Source organism: Lipophrys pholis (genome assembly GCF_963383615.2).
Source record: "Lipophrys pholis genome assembly, chromosome: 10".
In the NCBI taxonomy this organism is placed as follows: domain Eukaryota; kingdom Metazoa; phylum Chordata; class Actinopteri; order Blenniiformes; family Blenniidae; genus Lipophrys; species Lipophrys pholis.
The window spans coordinates 28,654,008-28,673,511 of NC_137640.1; the positions used below are offsets into that span (position 1 = coordinate 28,654,008).

Genomic DNA, 19,504 nt, shown 5'->3' on the forward strand with positions numbered 1-19,504 from the left:
GTTGGTTGGTTTGGGTCTTTTCAGCAAGAACTTGAGTTCTGAACTCAGAAATGGTAAATGGATTTCATTTATGTTGTTAGTTACACACACACACACACACACACACGTGCAAAAGACGTTCAGCTCCCACGACGAGCTCTGGAGGGTTCAACATGTCAGCAAGAAAACAAATGCAACTGAAGTAAAATCCCTCTGAGCTGTCAGACCATTAGACACTGAAATATTTCAGCTTCTATCATTAAAATAAATTGAACCCAAGCAATTTAGTTCCGAAACAAACAAACTTGGTCATAGAATCAAAGGAGCTTATGAAGGATTTGAATCACCTGGGCTCAAACCCGCTGGGTGGGAATGCATGTATTCATTTTCCGTGTGTTTCTCCAGGACGGCTCCCAGGCTGAAGGACAAAGTAAAACCAAGCAGGAGAGTGCCTGGCTCTTCAGACTGTGGTACACCTTTGATCACAAGTATCCTTTCTGTGTCCCGCTCCACTAAAACAAAGGCAGGCATGTATAATTTGCTTTCTGGCCCAAAGGTGAATGTTTGTTTGAACTGCTGGAGCACTTTGTGGTAATATCTGGTTTCATATAAAGCCTGGATGAATGTCTGTGCTTTGTTGCATCATCCTGCAAAATGAGATCAGATTAACATGCATCTAACACACTGGTCTAGCTTCAAAAAACAAATGTTTTGCGGCTCAGCTTCCTGGTTGTGTAGCGGAGCAGCTGTGAGTCTTTCCCCCGGTGACTACGAGCCATGTGCAGGGGGTGTTCATCTCATTTCTCAGCACTGAGGTAAACGTTTGTGACGGCAGACTTCCACATTGGACTGTGAGACCGGGCTGTTGAATTTGTTTTATACATGTTCCGTCCCCAACTATGACCAAATGAGTTTCCCCTCTTAACAACCGCTCAGTTATCTGAAGCCCATTCTGACGCACAGCGGTCCGCCTCTCACCTCCACTCTGCCCGGCTACTGCGGACCTCTGGCGAGCTGTCTGACCAGTCCACAGGCGTACGAGGTGAGCGCACAAAGACACGCGCACAGGAACCCAGCATGCGCCTTGAAAACACGGCGACCTCCAGGCTCGCATTGCAGGAACTGTAGAAGATCAGACTCCTGAGTCTTATCCAGACAGAGGTTTGGAGATAAATACATTTGGGGTATCGGCTGCTTATTTGCTGTGATTTATGCAAAGAAAGGTCAAGTATGAAATATACACACACATAAAGGATGTCTGTATGTCCCTTACAGAAATCTGAAGGTCAATCAAGAGCTTAGGCTCCATTATTTATAATCTGAGGAGTGTAATCTTTAATAGGAAGTTTCTCTAGGACAAGTTGCCAACTTCAGATTTTGGTTCTTAATACGCTCATTGGCAAAACATTAAACTCCCACTGCTGCAGCAGACCTCCAGGCCTGAATGAAACAAGAGAAATATCTGATTATCTGATCATTTCCACCGACTGTTCTAAAGCGATAAATATGATCCATCTTAAATAACGACTGTGGCTTCATCTGGGGGGGAAGTACTTCTGCAGGCTTCAGGCTCAGGTGACCGAGCCGTCATGTTTAGGATGTAGTGATTAGTCTGAGTGGCCAGAGCTCGATGTAACCGATCCTTCTGTAGCAGAGTTTATTATCACATGAACAAAAAGACGGGCTGTATGATTGACACTGATTCTGTCCCTTGTCAAGAACATTTCCATATTTCAGATTGATTTTCAACATGCAGACTTCATGCCTCCTATTTAATACCTGCAAAGCCTTCAAGTCATTCATTATTCCATAACTTGAATATGAAATACATCTTTCTGAGGACTTAGATTTATTAACATGCCCTCAAGTTCAGGACAAATCATGAAGTATATCAAATCAGATTGAGTTTGAGGTCACATGCTCTCTGTTCCCTTCAAATCACATGGCGCAGCGATATCCAGTGGGCGATGTGTGCTTCTGGTGTCCATCCAACAATTTTTCTATCGTGTACATGAGGTCGGCCTTCAGCTCAGCAATGTATGATTACATTTTTTCTTTACAAGAAGAGGATCTGCTTCTTGTCATTCTGGTTCAAGTGTCCTCTGTTGAATTTAGACATGGCATTTTTGTAAGTTCAATCTAAACTAATATAGATGCATTTTTCTAGATAGGATGGTAGGATGCAGGATAGTGTTGTAGTCCATTAAGAGTATTTTCTTAGGGTAATCCTAATGAGCAGGGCTCCACATGTCCAGTGGGCGTAAGCAGGGGTTAAGCATTAGAATTAAGTGGAAGAGACAAACTATGACAACAACACCTGAGGGCTTCCTTTCAATTTTCTCTCATTCTTTTTTATTCTGGTATTTTTTATTGTTTTAGTTTTTTGCTCAAGAGCTCAGATATGGATCGGAGTGTTTGTAATTTTCCATCATCATTGTCTGGCTGGCAGCTGCTCTACCTGGAGCACATGGACATGTAATGAAATATTGGATGAGAATACAGTCTCTCATTTCATGAAGATTGAGTATTTGCAGACATGTAGTCAACCTCACTCATTGTTTAATGCTCATTTGTCATGAACACCAACATTTCATCATTATTAACACCAAGGAAAACCAACAGAAACATATTAGGTTGACTTTATAAGAGTAAAATACTGTGCAACACAAAATATTGACAAAATATTACAAATGCTCAAAAATCGAGGTGTTAATGGTTAATTTTAATCACTTAACAAAAGGACTGAAGAAGAGAAATCAATACATAGTGTGGCCACCCTTTGTACACAAGACATCAGCAATAACTGGCTAAATCTTCAAACAGTTTAATTAATGTTGAAGGAAAGTTGGTCTGATTTGGATTTCAGCACTAAGCACAGATGTTCTGTTGATGTAAATTGGCTCCGGCTCTTCTGTCTCGTCTTGTGAATCCAAACAGACTCCAGGATGTTAAGATGAAATCAGTCCTGGAAGTAACATCATGAACCCCACAGTCCTGATCTTGATACTTGAAGAGAAGCCTTGATGGCGCTGGCCATACGATTGAGATTATTGCACTCTGCTGCAGATGTAAGCTGGAACCAATGGAATGTTTCCCTGCTGGTGTTACAAAACGGAAAAGTACGATTTCTTTCAGACGTGTCTAAAACATTAGCACAGTCCTGTATTTCAATGTACTTTGATACATGATGAAAAAGAAAACTCAAAGAAGATGTTTTCGTACTGCTGAAATGAAGAAGCCAAGCTTTCCTCAGCTCATGTTGAAGTTTCCTATATTTCAGTCTGGAGTCGGCGCCTCAGGACGGCTCTCTGAATACTGAAGGTCTCTCTCTCCGGAGAATAGTAATATGGGCAAGGCTTTCTCGTGCCTGCCAGTAGACACACAAAGAGCCGAGGCCTTCAAGCAAGAGAGAAAATGGACGGTCTCGAAGCCTTTTTGCATTCAGCGGGAACAAAAGGGCCTTTTCAATTCCACCTCAATGATGACCACTGTTCTGAAAGACACTGTGCTCTGATATTTTAAACAGCCATTGAAGGCAGGGTCACCCTCTGTGAAAGTTCTCCATTTTCACGTCATGCCAAATGCTTTTACATTACAGTGTCCTCTCCGGGTGACCCCCGGAACATCGGGGCTGCCTTTCTGCACTGCAAAGTACAAAAAGATTGTCGCTTATTTCACTTAAATTCTCTCAGTACTGCTTCCACAGCTGGTTTGTTGTCGTTGGTCTACCAATCCAGGGCTGCCTCTTTCGCTGTGGATGTTATAAAATGTCGAAAGTAAAATTAAATATTATGCAATTACGTCAATATGAATTAAGTTCGTTTTTGAGATTTCAAGGATAGCATATACAGGACAGCTTCCAAGATTATCTTAATTTGTATGCATATTAAACTATAGTACCTTGTCCACTGAGGTTTGATGCCCATCAGGAGTTCATGTTTGGGGGGGGGGATAATTACTATTTGGTAGAAGTAATTTAAATGAAATGAAACAAATGTCAAAGCAGGAAACAAACATTTGTACAGGGAACAGAACAAGAGCAGCCCCTCTATTGAACCCCTGTACACGGCAGACAAAGCTTCAAGGTAGAAACCAGGCTCACAATTCAGCTCACCCTGCTCATTTGTTTTGGGTGTAAATGTTTCTGTATTATCCAGCAGAAAGTGAGCAGCACTCCTGTGGCCCTGCACAAAGCAAAACGGAGTTCAGAATAATGTGTCTTATACTGTAATGCGCGAGTAATGGATTACTATTCTATAATGCTTAATCCTGTCAGAATGACAGAGTTTCCATCGGACTTGTTAAATGTTAACATCCGTGGAGCTGCTGTGTGTCCCGGTCCTGCTCCTTGTGCCGGCTGTTGAGTTTACTGGGCAAACAATTTATTACCCCTGAAATAACTGGGCCCTCCTGACAATCACATGAACGACTGTTCTGATGATGTTTGGCATCTCAAACTAAATTCTGCTGTCTGCATGTTGTTCGCCGACCGCGGCTGTTCCGTCACATAATGTGCTTATTTTAAAAACAGGTGTTGTGTCAAGTTCTGCATGACGACATAAAATGTGGTGCTTAATATTGTGCAAATAGTGGTTAGTGGGTCAGCTCAGTGACACTCGAAAAGTTCACCTAAAGTCAGAGTACGTCAGGGGAAGATGCTCTAAAATCGGTCGGGGAAATGCCTCCGCAGTCGGGTGCATCTCCATGTTGCTCCCTTTCATTCAAAAGTTGGATTTTGAAAAACATGATGAATATTTTAATGCAGTTCATCTCTAGTTTTTGCATAGAAACGATAATGATCCTTCATACGTGTCCAGCTATCAGTGGCTCTCGGCCAGTTGGCACCCGCCTCCACTAAATACTGTAATCTTCAAAAAGTAGGTCACAAACATATAGTTTCATTTTCTAAAAAAGGCTAACCAGTTTGTTAAAGAGCAAAGACGAAGGAAAGAAAAGGAAAAAAAAAGCTCTGAAACCTACATTTATCTGGGGCCTTTGTCAGCCTTGTGTTAATGCTCACTCCAGTGACTGTGTGTGGGGACGGTCATGTTACTATTTTAATACAAAAGCAACCACTTTAACTACGCAAAGTGCCTGCAGGATTTATGTGCAGACTTTGTTGCCGCTGTAGCAACACGGTTATGTAATTTTTTTGATCCCTTCATTGCAGTAATCCCCGTTTCGACCTAATGGTAACTCATCATGTTCTCCCTGAGGACATGGGCTGCCTATTGATTGTCTGCTGGTCAATTACAACTGGGGGAACCTCGTGTTTTAATGCTGTGAATGCAAATTGTGCTTTCAAAAAGTTATGATAACTTCAGTGTTTTTCACACTTGTCATGCACGCGCAGAGGCTCGCTGATAAGTTGGTTTATGTGTCACTGAGCAGCAGCCCGTGGTTTCCTGTTGCTCTTTATGTTACTTTCACTGTAATCCTGTTTCCACTGTGCTGATCACAAAGATAAAATTATGTCAAATCCACTGTCCCTTTGCAGTGAGCACTGTTAATGTCAGCCTCTTCATCTGCTCACGCCACAAGTGCCTACACACACACACACACACACACACACACACACACCCCTCCTCAATGTTCCTCTCTGGGTTTATTTTCAGAACCACGAGCAGCTGAGAGACCCCGACTCTGACCTCATCCACAGCGACGCCGACCTGACCTTCATGTTCGGTGACACTGCAATCACAGCCAATGGGGCATCAGCGAGCGCTGCCACTGCCGCTGGAGGGTCGGGCTGGAGCGCCAACGGAAAAAGGAGCGGCAGCACGTCAGAGGAGGCGCTGGAGCGCGAGCTGGACTCCCGCGAGCAGGAGCTGCTGAGCCGAGGCACTCGCTTGGTGTTCCCCATCGAGGATCACGTCTGACCACATCCTTCACCTGACCTCATGCCCCACCTGCTCCTCAACCCCCCCACCCCACCCCAGACGGCCCGCCTCACCCTCAGCTCTCTGTCAACCCTCAAAGAAATGGGAGCAGGCGAGACGGAAGGAATCAGAGCCTCTCTGATCACACAGAGATGGAGTTTATCCTTCAGGAGACGGGGGTGTTCCAGAGTGCCAGTAGAGGGAACCTCCAGGCTTCTGCTGCTTAATCGAAGGGGAAACCAAAATATGCAAAATTCACTCTGCTCCTGTTAACATGTGACACTTTGTGCATTTACGCCAGAGTGTCGGAGGACTAGAAAAAAAAAAAAAAAAAAATTTCACGCTTTCTCATCATTTAGTCTGACCAGCTTCACATGCACCAGTCAGCACTGTTAAAAATAAAAAATAAGAAAAAGAAGTATTCTTCCCTCCAAGTCAACCAATGTAGAGGTCAGTCAGACTGAAAACGTCACAGATTGAAAAGAAGTTCCCTGTGAAGCTGCGAACAATCAACTCTTAGTGTGTTTGTGAAAGAGTCCAACTGTTTCAACACGAAGCGTCCACACGGAGGAGGTGAAGGCATGCGACCGGCACCATTTCTTCACAAACACTACAGCTGGTCACGGGGGGAGAATGCAAGCATGTAAATAGTTTCAATACTGAGCTTTGTTCCCCTTTATTTGCAGCGCTTTTACGCCCCATGACTGTTGCAGATGCGTCTGTGTAGCTTGTCCCTGAGCTGCCAGGAGACCGTCGTCTCTCTGCCGTCCTCCACAGACGCACCAAGGAGAGTTTCAATGCTGATCCCGTCGTTTTCTTTTGAGATCATCCAAAAGCTTTTCAGACGTGCAAGACATGCACTGTAATGCAGTTTAAAAGAAATGTATGCACTGAAATAATAAGCAGACTTGTGTTGTAAACTTGAATTATTGCAAGAACTTGGTAGTTTAATGAAGTAAGATGATTCAAAAAAGACCTTTTGTTTGTTCCAGAGTTATCCCTCCATGGTTTTCCTGATTGGTTGTCAGGAGCAAACAGCCACAAACTGCTTTATTTTTGGTGCCAGCATCTTTTTCTAATTGAGTTCATTTAGGTGAGAACATGTGAAGTTTAGAGAGGAACAAGAAAAAAAGAATTGTCTGTACCTTTTTAGTTTCACCTTTTGTTGTAATGGAGTTATTTTTTTTTCTTCCTGGCTGGACGCGTCACATGATTCACCAAGAAGATGGAAGGAAAGTTTGTTTCTGCCGTGTAGGTCTGTGTCTGTGAGGCTTTTCAATATGTATTAAAAAAAAAAAAAAAACTCATTACAACAGTCGGAAACAGGCTTCAGCCGTCCTGGATTCTCCTGGCCATCACTTCACTGATTCCTTTTGTGCACTTTAAAATGATGCTGAAAAAAAAGATGCCCGCCATCTCTTGTTTCCTCTTCACCGACAGACCACTACCAAAATATTTTCAGTTTATTTTGATAGGCGTAAATTAAAAAAAAAAAAAAAAAAAAAAAAGCAAGTTCTCCTTTGTGAGCTGGAATCTTTCACCTGCATCTGGTTCTTGGAATGCTTCAGCTGGCATTATTATTATATCTACCTGATGCTTGTTGCACTGAGTCAAAGTCTTTTGTTGACTATATTAGATTATTTCATATTACGCTGAAGCTAAAAAAAAAAAAAGACATTGTGCCTTTAAGATAAAAGACACTCGGAACAATAATTAATAGTGGTCAGTCTCATGTTTATATTCTGGTGATAGTTGCTATACATTGGAGATATTGGAAAGTGTTTTTTGCACTGTTGGGACACCTGTCGCTTCCATCAGCTGTAGGTCGGTCATGTCATCCAATCTACATGCATATGCAGCGTTCTATTGCCTTCGTTGTTACTAAAGTGCTTATTTTATTTGCTCTGCTGTGTCCTCTCGGCACTATAAAACCACTAAGTAGACCCATTACCTTTCCCTATTTTAATACCCAATATGAGCTGTTGTCTGCCGGAGTTGCTCCCACGCTGTGACTTTAAGTTGAACGAGAAGAGGAGAGCACTGAGCTCACCGGGAATGTTCTAAGACACGCTTGCGTATGACCTCACTTATCTGGCACTGCGCTTCACCCTCAGTGTGTACACACGAAACGCCTCGGGCTTGTTTACCCACTACATAAACCTCAGTATTTTCATGTGTAAACATAAACAACAACTCCTAATGAGATGTTTTTCCAGCTCTCGTTGTACAAATTCAGTCTTCAAAAGTTGCTTTTATAAACTACACAGTGCAAAGCTTTTCATGTTGTTGTTTTTTTTTTTTTTTTTTTTTTTTAATTTTGGTTATGATTGCAGATGCACAGAGATCATTGTCACTATCATTTCTGTCTGGATGTGAAGCTACGGCCAGGAGTCAGTAACCAGGATGCAGACGTAAAGAAAAACAAAACCAGTCTTACAATTACTGTAAACTTTGATCTCATTCATCCAAACCGCTAAATTTGCCTTCAGTTTGTGAATGACGCGAGTGTGCTCACGTCGCCTGTTCTCTGTCGCTAAAATCAAGCTGCAATGTTTGTGTGACAGTCGTAGTTTGTTTAGAAGCTGATCCTGATGCACTCTGTGCCGACCCACACTTGTATTGTGCACATTGTGAAACAAATGTGTTTTTATACAATGAAAAGTAGACGGGCAGCCTGAGAGATATTTTATAATTTAGAATGGGAGACTGACGTTTCATTAAGCTAACATTGTTGCTGTGAGCTCGGTTCGAGGCACATGTGGGATTATTGCTTTTTTTCTTCTAACTTTTTTTGCCCTTGTTTTTAAATATATTTTCAATTTTAAAAAACTTGAGCCTCATCTAAAATACTTTCAATGATTGTTCAAAAATCTCTATTTCTACCATGTTCTTTGAATTGCTGATTGTTCCACCCTTAGTTTCAGAAAAAGAACCTGGAAAGATGCTTGTAATTTGACACTAGCCTCATTTTCTGCCTGGAGCAGATGTAAAGTTTAAGGAACTCTAACGAGATGGCTTCAGCTGGTGTACAGATTAGTTCACAGCTGGAAGCTTGAAGTTGCTTCAGCATGAAACTAGCCTCTTTAACTTTAATGTTAAATATATATATAACTCATAATATTTGGGGAACAAAGCGTATTGATCTTAGCTGTTGGCTTTCTTTGTGCTAAGCTAACTAGCTGCGTGTATTTTCTGTTTTTCCTTCTCACTTTGCTCACGTTCTCTCAAATCTCTGTGTGGCCACGGCAAATAAACTGTAAACAAGAACAATTACTATACGTGCTTCAAAGTAGTCTGAACCTTTCTTTCAAACAGCAGCGCATTAAAAGTCATTTGAAACATTTTTTTTTTGTCCTCAGTGTTTTCAACAACTTTTAAATGAGGCAACAGGAACTCTTCAATGTTTCGTTTCCTGAACAACAGATATAACCAGTAGCTTGTTATTCAGTAGGATGTTTAACCTTTGGACCGAGCAAAGCATCACTTAGTTTAGTTTAGATTAGTCACCAAAGTTCTTCAAACGTGTTGTGAATCTATAGAACTTCATGTCTTTTAACAGTGCACACTGCACATTAACGACGCTAATCTCTGATTACTTTCTTTCCTTTAAACCATCTTATTGATAAATCAACATCTATATTTGATAAAGAGAAGGCATGAGAATTGCATGTTGTTGGGTATCAATTGGAAGCCCGTTACCAAAGCATAGAGTTGGACGTTAGTCCACCTTTGGACCGGACGTGGTTCCACATTTGACAATATCCAAGTCCTCATTGACTAACAGACTAATAGACTAACTGGCCTCGTAGCTGCTTTACCTAAATGGGCTGCATTACTACCAACAGCTACACATCTAAACTACTTTTTTTCCACTATATTTTCTCGAGTGTATATTTGGGACTTTGTCCTTCCCGGGAGGTGTTCATTTGCATCTCCTCTTTTATTTGACTCCAGTCCATATTACCAGCAGCATGCTAATTGGCTGCTCTTTGTGGGTTGACCAAACGGAACCGCTCTTGGTTCTAAATTCACAACACGGGCCGCACGTGTTGTCGGTTTGACCCGTCCCCGCTGCGTTTCAAGCAGCACACACCGTTACATATATGCATGACTACAACGAGGGCAGGTGTGAAGAGCATGTTTGTGCAACTCGATTGTGAAGGCTTTCACACGAGGGAAAAGTCCTGCGTCGGTTTTATAGCTCCTTGGGGAGAGGAAATGCATCTTGTTATGTAAGCTGTTGCCAGGATGAGCTGTGAGCAGGCTGGGTCACTTAAAGTCTGGACTGTACTGTGAAGCAGCTCGGACCGTCCCCAGTCGGCTGTGTGGAAGGTTTACCCCCCCCCCCCCCCCAGCAAATAAACTGCAGAGGTTATGACTCCAGAATATGAAAACCAGTCAAAACTGGGATTTTTGCTCACGCCTGGTAAATATTTCTGTAATCCCGACTGGTTCAAGTAACTAGAGTGCAGAAAAAGTAATTGAAGCACTTTATGGACGGCTACACCATGGGCAATTTGATTGATGGCTGCAGACTTGTTTACTCGTAGTTTAGTCATGAGTCACTACAAGCAAAATACGCTTGTAGTGACTCATGATCTTCATCACCCCCCCCTTTTATTTTTATTTTTCTTAATACTGTTGTGGTGTCAGTTGTCTTTCTGGCTATGTTTAAATGCTCTCTTCACCTGATGTAGCCCAATTGTCGATATCTGTGCCCGTTGTTTCTCGTAGCAACTGGCTGGCAGACTGTCTGCCACGGTTTGCATGTCAACATGTTGTCAGTTAAAATCATTCAAATCTGTTCCACCGAGGCCAGTGTCTGTGTGGGAGGAATCCTTTAAAGAGATCTTTCATAAGATGCAATAAAATGTTGTGCTTCTGTACTTGAAAATGACTGACTCATTGATATAACAATAGCTTTTGGTATAGCTCTGAGCTCTTCATGGGTAAAAGTTTTCAGTATAAGAATTTAGGAATTTCAACTCTGACCTCGTTGCAAAGGATTAGACGAATTCACTCATTCACCACCAGGAGTTTTATCTATTATAGTCACAATTCCTTCTCCCAGTGCTGCAACCTGCTCCTTCTCCTTTTTCCAGACTGAAGACAGACTATAGCGAGGCTGACTCAATACACCACCTTGTGATACAAAGTGGTATTACAAGACAGAGTAGTTCAAGACCGAGCTGGAAGGTCCTCATCTTGGTTATTGCGAACAAGTGCAGACCTTCCATGTCATATGGGGAGACAAACAGGCCGACACCCAGCTACGGCAGAGATTACATTAATGAGCCAAAAATACATCGTAAAACCTACAGATCTCATATATAATACTCATATGAAGTCATAGTATTGTCATATGGTAAAGTAAGGAGGTTAGAGAGGTTAGTTTGTGACTAGTACTTCGACAGGTTATGGCTGTGGTCTCTGCACTGCAGCCGCCGCCTGCGTTTGTAGAGTTCAACTTCAACATAAATATCATGGGTTGAATGCAGAGAAAATAAATTCTAATAAAGTTATGTAATGAAATATCAGCATTCACCAGCATTAGGGAAAGTGCATCCAGTCCTAATGTGTGTTTCATATGTTAACAGTGCCAACAATTTACTGGTTAAAAGGCAGGGAACATGCTGAAGAGGATTCCAGGGCATCAGATGGGAAACACACTCGTCTGACAGAACATACTATTAAAGAGGCCAGTAAAAACCAGCCGGCCTTTGGATTGTGGGAAGACGTTTGAAAGTTGCACACACGGGGAAAACATCAGGTTTTTGATTTTTAATAGGTCAGTTTAAATAGTCTAAACATTATTTCCTTCTTTGACACAAAACCGTACAGAACCAACTTCTGAAGTTGAACTCATTTAATGCTGGTGAAGACATTTTACCGCCACGCATCCTGATCAGAAGGGCAAATCACAGCATTTTAAAGTGTTTTAGGTATAAAACTAGAAACAGCAGGCCACCGCATGACTCGGTACCGCCTGCTGTGTGGGGGGAAAATATACTGTAAAGTTCAACAGGCAAGAGGACAGCAGCAGCTCTCCAAGAAGTCTGAGATATTTGAAATTTTCACACCCTCGTCGGGGTTTTGTCGGTGGGCTGCAGCTGTCTGGATTCCTGAGGGAGGGGCCATGGGGAAAGGGAGGGGGTGGAACACTGCTTTCTTGAGTTTGGGCCTCTTTCTCCAAGAAAATACTGAAGCTCCATTTTTAATGCTCTACATTAGTGCTGTTAGTGATCCGGCTGCAGTTTGGTGTCAGTAACAGTTGAGATTACAGCCAAGCTTCATGCCACGGCCTGGACGGATAAGTCACGCAGGGGAGAGCGAACCTGACGCTGGATCCTGGCGGCTGTCTCAAGAAAAAGGACCCATTGCAGGCTTTTTATGGCCTGCGCCTGCAGGGGATTTGACCGAGGGATTAGCACTACTCAAAGGAGGGACAGATAGAAGCTGGCCAGTGTAACGGCAGCACAAACCAGCCTTGCCTCTCTTGTTTCACCCCCCCCCCCCCCCCCTACTCTTCCTCCCACCATTCGGTCTATCTGCACAGACCCTGCTGGTGTCAAACAGATAACACTGTAAAAATAAGCAGCTTTCTTCTAGTTTCAAGTTAACTGGCTGGTGATTGGCCGCTCCGTCTCCACCTTTGGGTTTTCCAGTTCAGAAATCCAGCCGGCTGAAGGAAAAACAACCCGAGAGGCGACGCTTGAGAACTCCTGGTGGAACGCATTCCAGCTGCTTGTTTTGTTCTTCCACCTTTTGCCTTCAGCCTCGTGAAGCAGGAGCCTGGAGAAGAGAGGCCGAGAAAATCAGTGGAGGATTAGAATGAAATCCTTACATTGTGACAAGCCGCGCAGCAAAACAGATGCAGGACCATAAGGACCCCCCCGACACACACACACACACACACACACACACACACACACACACACACACACACACACACACACACACACACACACACACACACACACACACACACACACACACACACACACACACACACACACACACACACACACACACACACACACACACATCCAGCACAGCTTTGTGCAGGCAGCTCAGCTCTGAAGGGCTTGTGGAAGTTGTTTGGGACTTTCTGGTTGTAACCCCCCCACCCCCACCCCACCCCCCACCAAGGATCTCCATCCCATCAGTGACAGCCACACACAATGATTCCATTCTTGACTGCACCGAGCCTGAGGCCCAGTGACCACGGTGCAAGTCGCTTGGCAGGATGGAGGAAATAGTTTCTTTGTGGTCTATAGATCCCAATTTCTGCTCTATTATTTTGACCGAAGGTCAGTGGGAATAAAATCCATCCTCTCTGCCTGGTGATCACAGCAACTTCATCAGCAGAAAGAACCAAAATACCTGAAGTAATTTCTTTTCACATATTTGTATCTCACCTTAGTGGCTCGACACAACACTTATTACAACTGTTTTACCTTTCAAATGATAAATGATAGTTCTTATTACTCAATTACTAATGAAAAGGCACTATGTTTTTAAACAGTAATAAATTGCTATAGGTACATCTTGCGCGATAGATCCAACTAAAATAAATTTCATCTGTATTTTGTTTAAAGTGAAACATTTTTTTACCAAAGTCTTTTTCTCTAAACTCAAGTATCTGTAGTACAACTTGAGTAAAGAATACCTTTCCACCGAGCGTCATTACAATGTGAATATATTTATGCTGCCAATTCCACGACACCGAGAAAGAAAATCCTGTGATCAGGCGACAAGGCAAATTCTAAACTTCAGTTTCAATGTCGGATTTCCCAAATATTCAAAACAAACAATATCACTGATGCATTTACAGTAACAGTAATAGTAATAGTAAGTAGTACTGTATATATTTGTTGACAGGTGAGAGATGCTGTTGCATTGAAGTGAATTCAGTCTCTGCAACCTGCACAGCTTCAACATTTATTTTGATCCTTATAAAATGAGATAAAAACAAGCAGCCTTCTGCTTTCATAATAAATCGCAGCTTGTGGGTGACTCTCCTCCAGCCTCACCTCTCCTTCAGCTCCTCTCCAGCCTCACCTCTCCACCAGCTTCACCTCTCCACCAGCCTCACCTCTCCACCAGCCTCACCCCTTCTCCAGCCTCACCCCTCCTCCAGCTTCACCTCTCCACCTGCTCTCCTCCAGCTTCACCTCTCCACCTGCTCTCCTCCAGCCTCACCTCTCCACCAGCCTCACCCCTTCTCCAGTCTCACCTCCCCTCCAGCTTCACTTCTCCACCAGCCTCACACTTCCTCCAGCTCCTCTCCAGCCTCACCCCTCCTCCAGCTTCACCTCTCCACCAGCCTCACCTCTCCACCTGCTCTCCTCCAGCCTCACCTCTCCACCAGTCTCACCCCTCCTCCAGCTTCACCTCTCCACCAGCCTCACCTCTCCACCAGCTCTCCTCCAGCCTCACCTCTCTTCCAACCTCACCTCTCCTCCAGCCTCACCTCTCCTCCAGTCTCACCTCTCCTCCAGCCTCACCTCTCCTCCAGTCTCACCTATCCACCAGCCTCACTTCTCCTCCAGTCTCACCTCTCCACCAGCCTCACCTCTCCTCCAGCTCTCCTCCAGCCTCACCTCTCCTCCAGTCTCACCTCTCTTCCAACCTCACCTCTCCTCCAGCCTCACCTCTCCTCCATTCTCACCTATCCACCAGCCCCACTTCTCCTCCAGTCTCACCTCTCCACCAGCCTCACCTCTCCTCCAGCTCTCCTCCAGCCTCACCCCTTCTCCAGCTTCACCTCTCCACCTGCTCTCCTCCAGCCTCACCTCTCCACCAGCCTCACCCCTCCTCCAGCTTCACCTCTCCACCAGCCTCACCTCTCCACCAGCTCTCCTCCAGCCTCACCTCTCTTCCAGCCTCACCTCTCCTCCAGTCTCACCTATCCACCAGCCTCACTTCTGCTCCAGACTCACCTCTCCACCAGCCTCACCTCTCCTCCAGCTCTCCACCAGCCTCACCTCTCCTCCAGTTCTCCTCCAGTCTCACCTCTCTTCCAACCTCACCTCTCCTCTAGCCTCACCTCTCCACCAGCCTCACTTCTCCTCCAGTCTCACCTCTCCACCAGCCTCACCTCTCCTCCAGCTCTCCTCCAGCCTCACCTCTCCACCAGCCTCACCTCTCCACCAGCTCTCCTCCAGCTTCGACTCTCCACCAGCCTCACCTCTCCCCCAGCTCTCCTCCAGCCTTACCTCTCAACCAGCCTCAGCCCTCCTCCAGTCTCACCTCCCCTCCAGCTTCACTTCTCCACCAGCCTCACCTCTCCACCAGCTCTCTTCCAGCCTCACCTCTCCTCCAGCCTCACCTCTCCTCAAGCCTCACCTCTCCTCATGCCTCATCTCTCCTCATGCCTCACCTCTCCTCCAGCCTCACCTCTCCACCAGCCTCACCCCTTCTCCAGCCTCATCCCTCCAGCAGCCTCACCTCTCCACCAGCTCTTCTCCAGCCTCACCTCTCCTCCAGCTCCTCTCCAGCCTCACCTATCCTCCAGCTCTCCACCAGCCTCACCTCTCCTCAAGCCTCATCTCTCCTCATGCCTCACCTCTCCATGAGGAGACTCACCATCACCAGAGCCGAAACAATGAGGCCTCTATCAAGCAGCAAGGCCACTACAGGACAAGAAAACATGAGAACCGTCTCGCTCAGATGGTTTTGAAAATCAGTGACGGTGCTGTTAATTGTGTTTAAATAGCAATGCTGGTAAGATGATGATCCAGATGGTTTGCCCCTGAGGTTTGAACTTGTGTGCCATTTTACTGTGTTTGCTTTTTGCTTAACCTCAAAACAACAAGTAAACTCGCAGGCAGGACAAAGGAATAAGTGTAACTGTCACTTATGACACGTCAGCAAAGTGCATTCTTCTGTGAACAACAAATATAATATTGAACGATTCTGAGAAACGTTGGGACTGAAATCTAAATTAACATCTGGTTGTCTGGGATTGTACAGGATGTAAACAATAGATTTCACTTATTTCATTACCTTTATTCTAATAAAGCATTTACTTTATTTATTCTGTTTTAATGTATTTTATAATCTCAATTGTTTAAGATTATGATTGTTAATTGCTTTGTTGTAAAGCACTGTGAATTGCCTGGTGTCTGAATTGAGCTTTAGAAATACATTTTCCTTGCCTTGACAAACGTGTTTCAAAAAGTTCACTACTGAGGCACAAGCGTTAGTCATCGACTGTTTACAGGCTGAATGTTTTTAATTACAGGGTGGCAGGAAAACAGAGGCTTTGTGCTCAAAATCTGATTTTTATCTAGATCCATCTTCTACCGTTCAAACAAAAATGTCAAGACAGTTTCTACGATTTTGAGCACACCTGGGAAACTGTATTTGTAGGAGCACTGTGATCACTGGCTCCGCCGTAATGTTTTGACAGAGCTGGGAAGCCACAGGCTTTCTTAGAAACAACCTGGACGGGCTCCAAGGAAAAAAGCCTGTGAGCTGCTGATTTAGGATTTCATTTGCTCAACCTGTTGGGTTGAGCGTTTGTTGTATTCTTTTTTTATTGTGCCAAATGTTTTTAGTGAGTGACAGACCCGGACCGCAAACCCACCAGTGAAGCAGCCCGACTCTTCACCATGAAGTCATGCTTTTGGAAAACATGGACGATTTTGTGAGGCTGCAGTAAACAAGGCTCTCATGTCGGACGTGGTTTGGATGGCTTCAGAACTTACTCTAAAAACCCATCAGCATCCAAAACTGTGTAAATAACTCACACGCATTAAGCTCCTACATCCACAGATTTCAAGCCCACGCAGTGAATTCCATCATTAAAAAGAGATTCTCATAATCCATCAAACAGTCTTATTTACAGCTGAGGGCTCAGTATTGTGTGCTCCGGCTCCAGGAGGCTCACAGTCCTGCATGTTTTCAACATCTTCCTGGACGGCTGATTACAATTCCTGACTTGTTTTCAGGATTTCTGTTTGACTTCATGACACATTTGTCAGATTTGTGTGTATCGGAGCAGGAAGACATTGAACACATGGAGGACGGTGTCCCACCAAGAAGCATTTTACTTGTTCCATTGAAATAAAGTCATACATGAATTGTTGCAATATTTATTTCAATCATTTACACATTTGTAAACTCCTCCTCTATTACTCCGAAAGCCTCAGTCTCTGTGGGATGCTCTATGGTACCTTTTATCATCCTACGAGCAGGATACAAATGAACCTAACTGACTGAGACTTGTTCCGTCTTGTGTTTTTTTAACATTTACACAGATTGCCATGGAGGTCCTTTATTGCCCATGTACCAATGAAATCTGCCTGTACCAACACACCTCTAAGAGTTAGGTCCTAAAATTCAATTCAAAGCAGAAGACCACAGGTCTTTTAATATACAATCAATCAAAGATCCTTTCAAAAATCAACAAATCATCTTGTTCTGTGATCAAATCAAATCAGATGTCACCTCTTTTGGCACTAACATGAGGGTTAGTCGTTAAGGGGGGTCTCTAATGCCGCTTTCATGTTGGTAATTTACCTCTGCTGTTTTGTTGCTGCTTCTCCTCATTATACCTGGTTAATGATTCTTCTTCTAACAACCTGTTTTTAGAGCATCTTCCTCCACCCGACTGATGTCACTTCACGTGAAATCAACGAGTAAATCAGTCATCAGAATGACACAGACAACGCTGGAGCCCTACTAGTGTGTCACAGTGGGGCTCCAAATATACACAAAAATACACCGACCTGTTGACTTCTTATGCAACTATTAATCAAGTAACTCTGTCTCACTAATATACAGATGTGCATATTAGTGAGAGAGAACTACATGAAAAAATCTGAAGAAGTCAAGCGGTTGCTTCAAACAAAACCGAGGCTTTGCAAGTGAAAACAGCCTTTTGCACCTCCGTCTGCACGTTCAGGGTGAGAATGAGCACATGAAAGGAGGCAGGCTCTGTACTCTGGAAACCAGGCCTCTTGCACTGCCTCTGCGGTGTTTTATGACAAAATAGCATGAATGTCTGGTTTCAATTTGCCTCAGAGGGGGAGGTCAGAGGTGATGGAGCCGCAGAGCGGTGCAGCAGACTTCCTGTGCTGAGATTGATCACAAAATGAGTGAAGGCACAGAGGCAGCAGTTATCTGCAAAACCCATTTCCCCAAGGCCTGACCATACCTTGATTCCTCTGGAGCATGTCTTCATGTGGCTTTATCCACGCTGTTCTTCTGATAGCCCAGCTGCCTCATCACCTCGCTGCAGTAGGCCTCCACCTGGTTTATCTGCTCCATGTTCAGGCGCTCCCTCCAGGCATATATTGCCTCCTTGGCGTCCCTGGATGAGATCAGGAAGGGTTTGTCCGAAGAGTAGCCCTGGCCGTGCGTCATGTTGAGCGCAAACCTCTCCAGAGCCGGGAAGGTGGAAAGGTTGGAGAAGTGGAACATTCTCTGGAGCTGCTCCATGGGGTGCAGGACCAGGTCCTCGTAGCGGACTCGCAGGTAGTTCCTCCTCACCCAGGGGGGCGAGTTCATCACCAGCATAATGTCCCCCAGCCAGTTGTCGCAGATGAGCTCCATGGCGCTGGAGACGTAGCTCTCCGCCCGGTTCACCCTGTTGCTGGGCACCAGCAGCCGCTTGTACTTGTCGGTCTGCTTCTTGCTGCGCAGCACCTGGATGCTCTCCTTCACCAGGGCTTGCTTGGACTTCAGCCGGGAGTTGTGCACGGCCCGGGGGTCTCTGAAGAGCTGGATGATCTGTAGGTTGATGGCGGGGTCCTTCATCAGAGGCACCAGCGTGCTGAGGTCCAGGACGCGGACTCCTTTGATCACCATCACCGGGTACTTCTTGCACTCCCTCTCCAGCTCCCGCAGGTCCCTCTTCTGGCATTTGGCACACTTGTCCTCCCTGACCAGCCCGACTTCGTGGCGCTTGTGCGCGTCGCACAGCGGCTCCGAGCAGATCACCTTGTTCATCTTCCAGCCGAAGATGAACGACGTGGTGATGTTCTGCGAGCCGGCGTAAAGTTTGAGGACGGAGAAGTCGCAGCGGTACAAGGCGTTCATCATGTCCCGCACTGCGCCCTGCAGGCTGCCCGCGTCCCCGGGGTACAGCGCCTGCCATATGTGCCACATGGGCTCGTACAGGTAGAACACATCGGGGTGCTGGTTGAACAGCTCCCCCAGGAAGGAGGAGCCGGTCCTCCAGGTGGCGTGCAGGTAGATGTGAATCCGAGCCTGGCTGCGGTTGGCGGCGGGCTCCGCCGCCTCGCTGCCGTTACCCCACAGCAGCGCCACCGTGTTCTCCAGGTCCGGGCATCGGGGCTGCTGCTGCGGGAGTCCCTGCCGAGCGTGCTCCACGGATTTATCCCGGTAATCTAACACGTACGGGATTAACAGAAGCAAACCTGTGTATGCGAGTATCAAAACCAAGTATTTCTTATTCAGCCTCCTCTTCATTTCCTCTCGCCTGGAGGGGCCGGGCAGCCTCTTCTCGGGTCGGCTCAGCGCTTTGTGGAGCGCCGCGGTCTCCTCACCAAACTCGTGTGTGTGCGTGTGTGTGTGTGTGTGTGAGAGTGTGTGTGTGTGTGTGTGTGTGTGTGTGTGTGTGTGTGTGTCTGTGAGTTAGCCACGCCCACCATCTGACGACAATCAAAATAGCAAAC

General features: G+C 45.2%; 2 protein-coding genes across 3 annotated transcripts in view; one reads left to right on the plus strand and one right to left on the minus strand.

Annotated features, from left to right (window-relative positions):
* The window catches only part of slc9a7 (solute carrier family 9 member 7), a 35,235-nt gene extending 27,813 nt beyond the window's left edge, over window positions 1-7,422 (plus strand). For both annotated transcript variants that reach the window (XM_080472974.1, XM_080472973.1), the window contains 3 exons: window positions 385-467; window positions 916-1,021; window positions 5,595-7,422. In XM_080472974.1, the coding sequence (XP_080329100.1) occupies window positions 385-467; window positions 916-1,021; window positions 5,595-5,858 (453 nt within the window). In that variant the 3' untranslated portion in view covers window positions 5,859-7,422. The remainder of the gene's footprint in view (window positions 1-384; window positions 468-915; window positions 1,022-5,594) is intronic.
* A 3,461-nt stretch (window positions 7,423-10,883) lies between these two features.
* chst7 (carbohydrate (N-acetylglucosamine 6-O) sulfotransferase 7) lies at window positions 10,884-19,432 on the minus strand. The gene is made up of 2 exons (XM_080472976.1): window positions 18,022-19,432; window positions 10,884-12,650 (listed from the first exon to the last, which is right to left on the minus strand). The coding sequence occupies exon 1, from the start codon at window positions 19,296-19,298 to the stop codon at window positions 18,045-18,047; it is 1,254 nt and encodes a 417-aa protein (XP_080329102.1). The 5' UTR covers window positions 19,299-19,432; the 3' UTR covers window positions 10,884-12,650; window positions 18,022-18,044.
* Window positions 19,433-19,504: the final 72 nt, after the last annotated feature.

What these genes read in the sequence shown, in the direction of transcription:
- chst7 (XM_080472976.1), bottom strand. Translation starts at nt 19,298, where the DNA reads ATGAAGAGGAGGCTGAATAAGAAATACTTGGTTTTGATACTCGCATAC.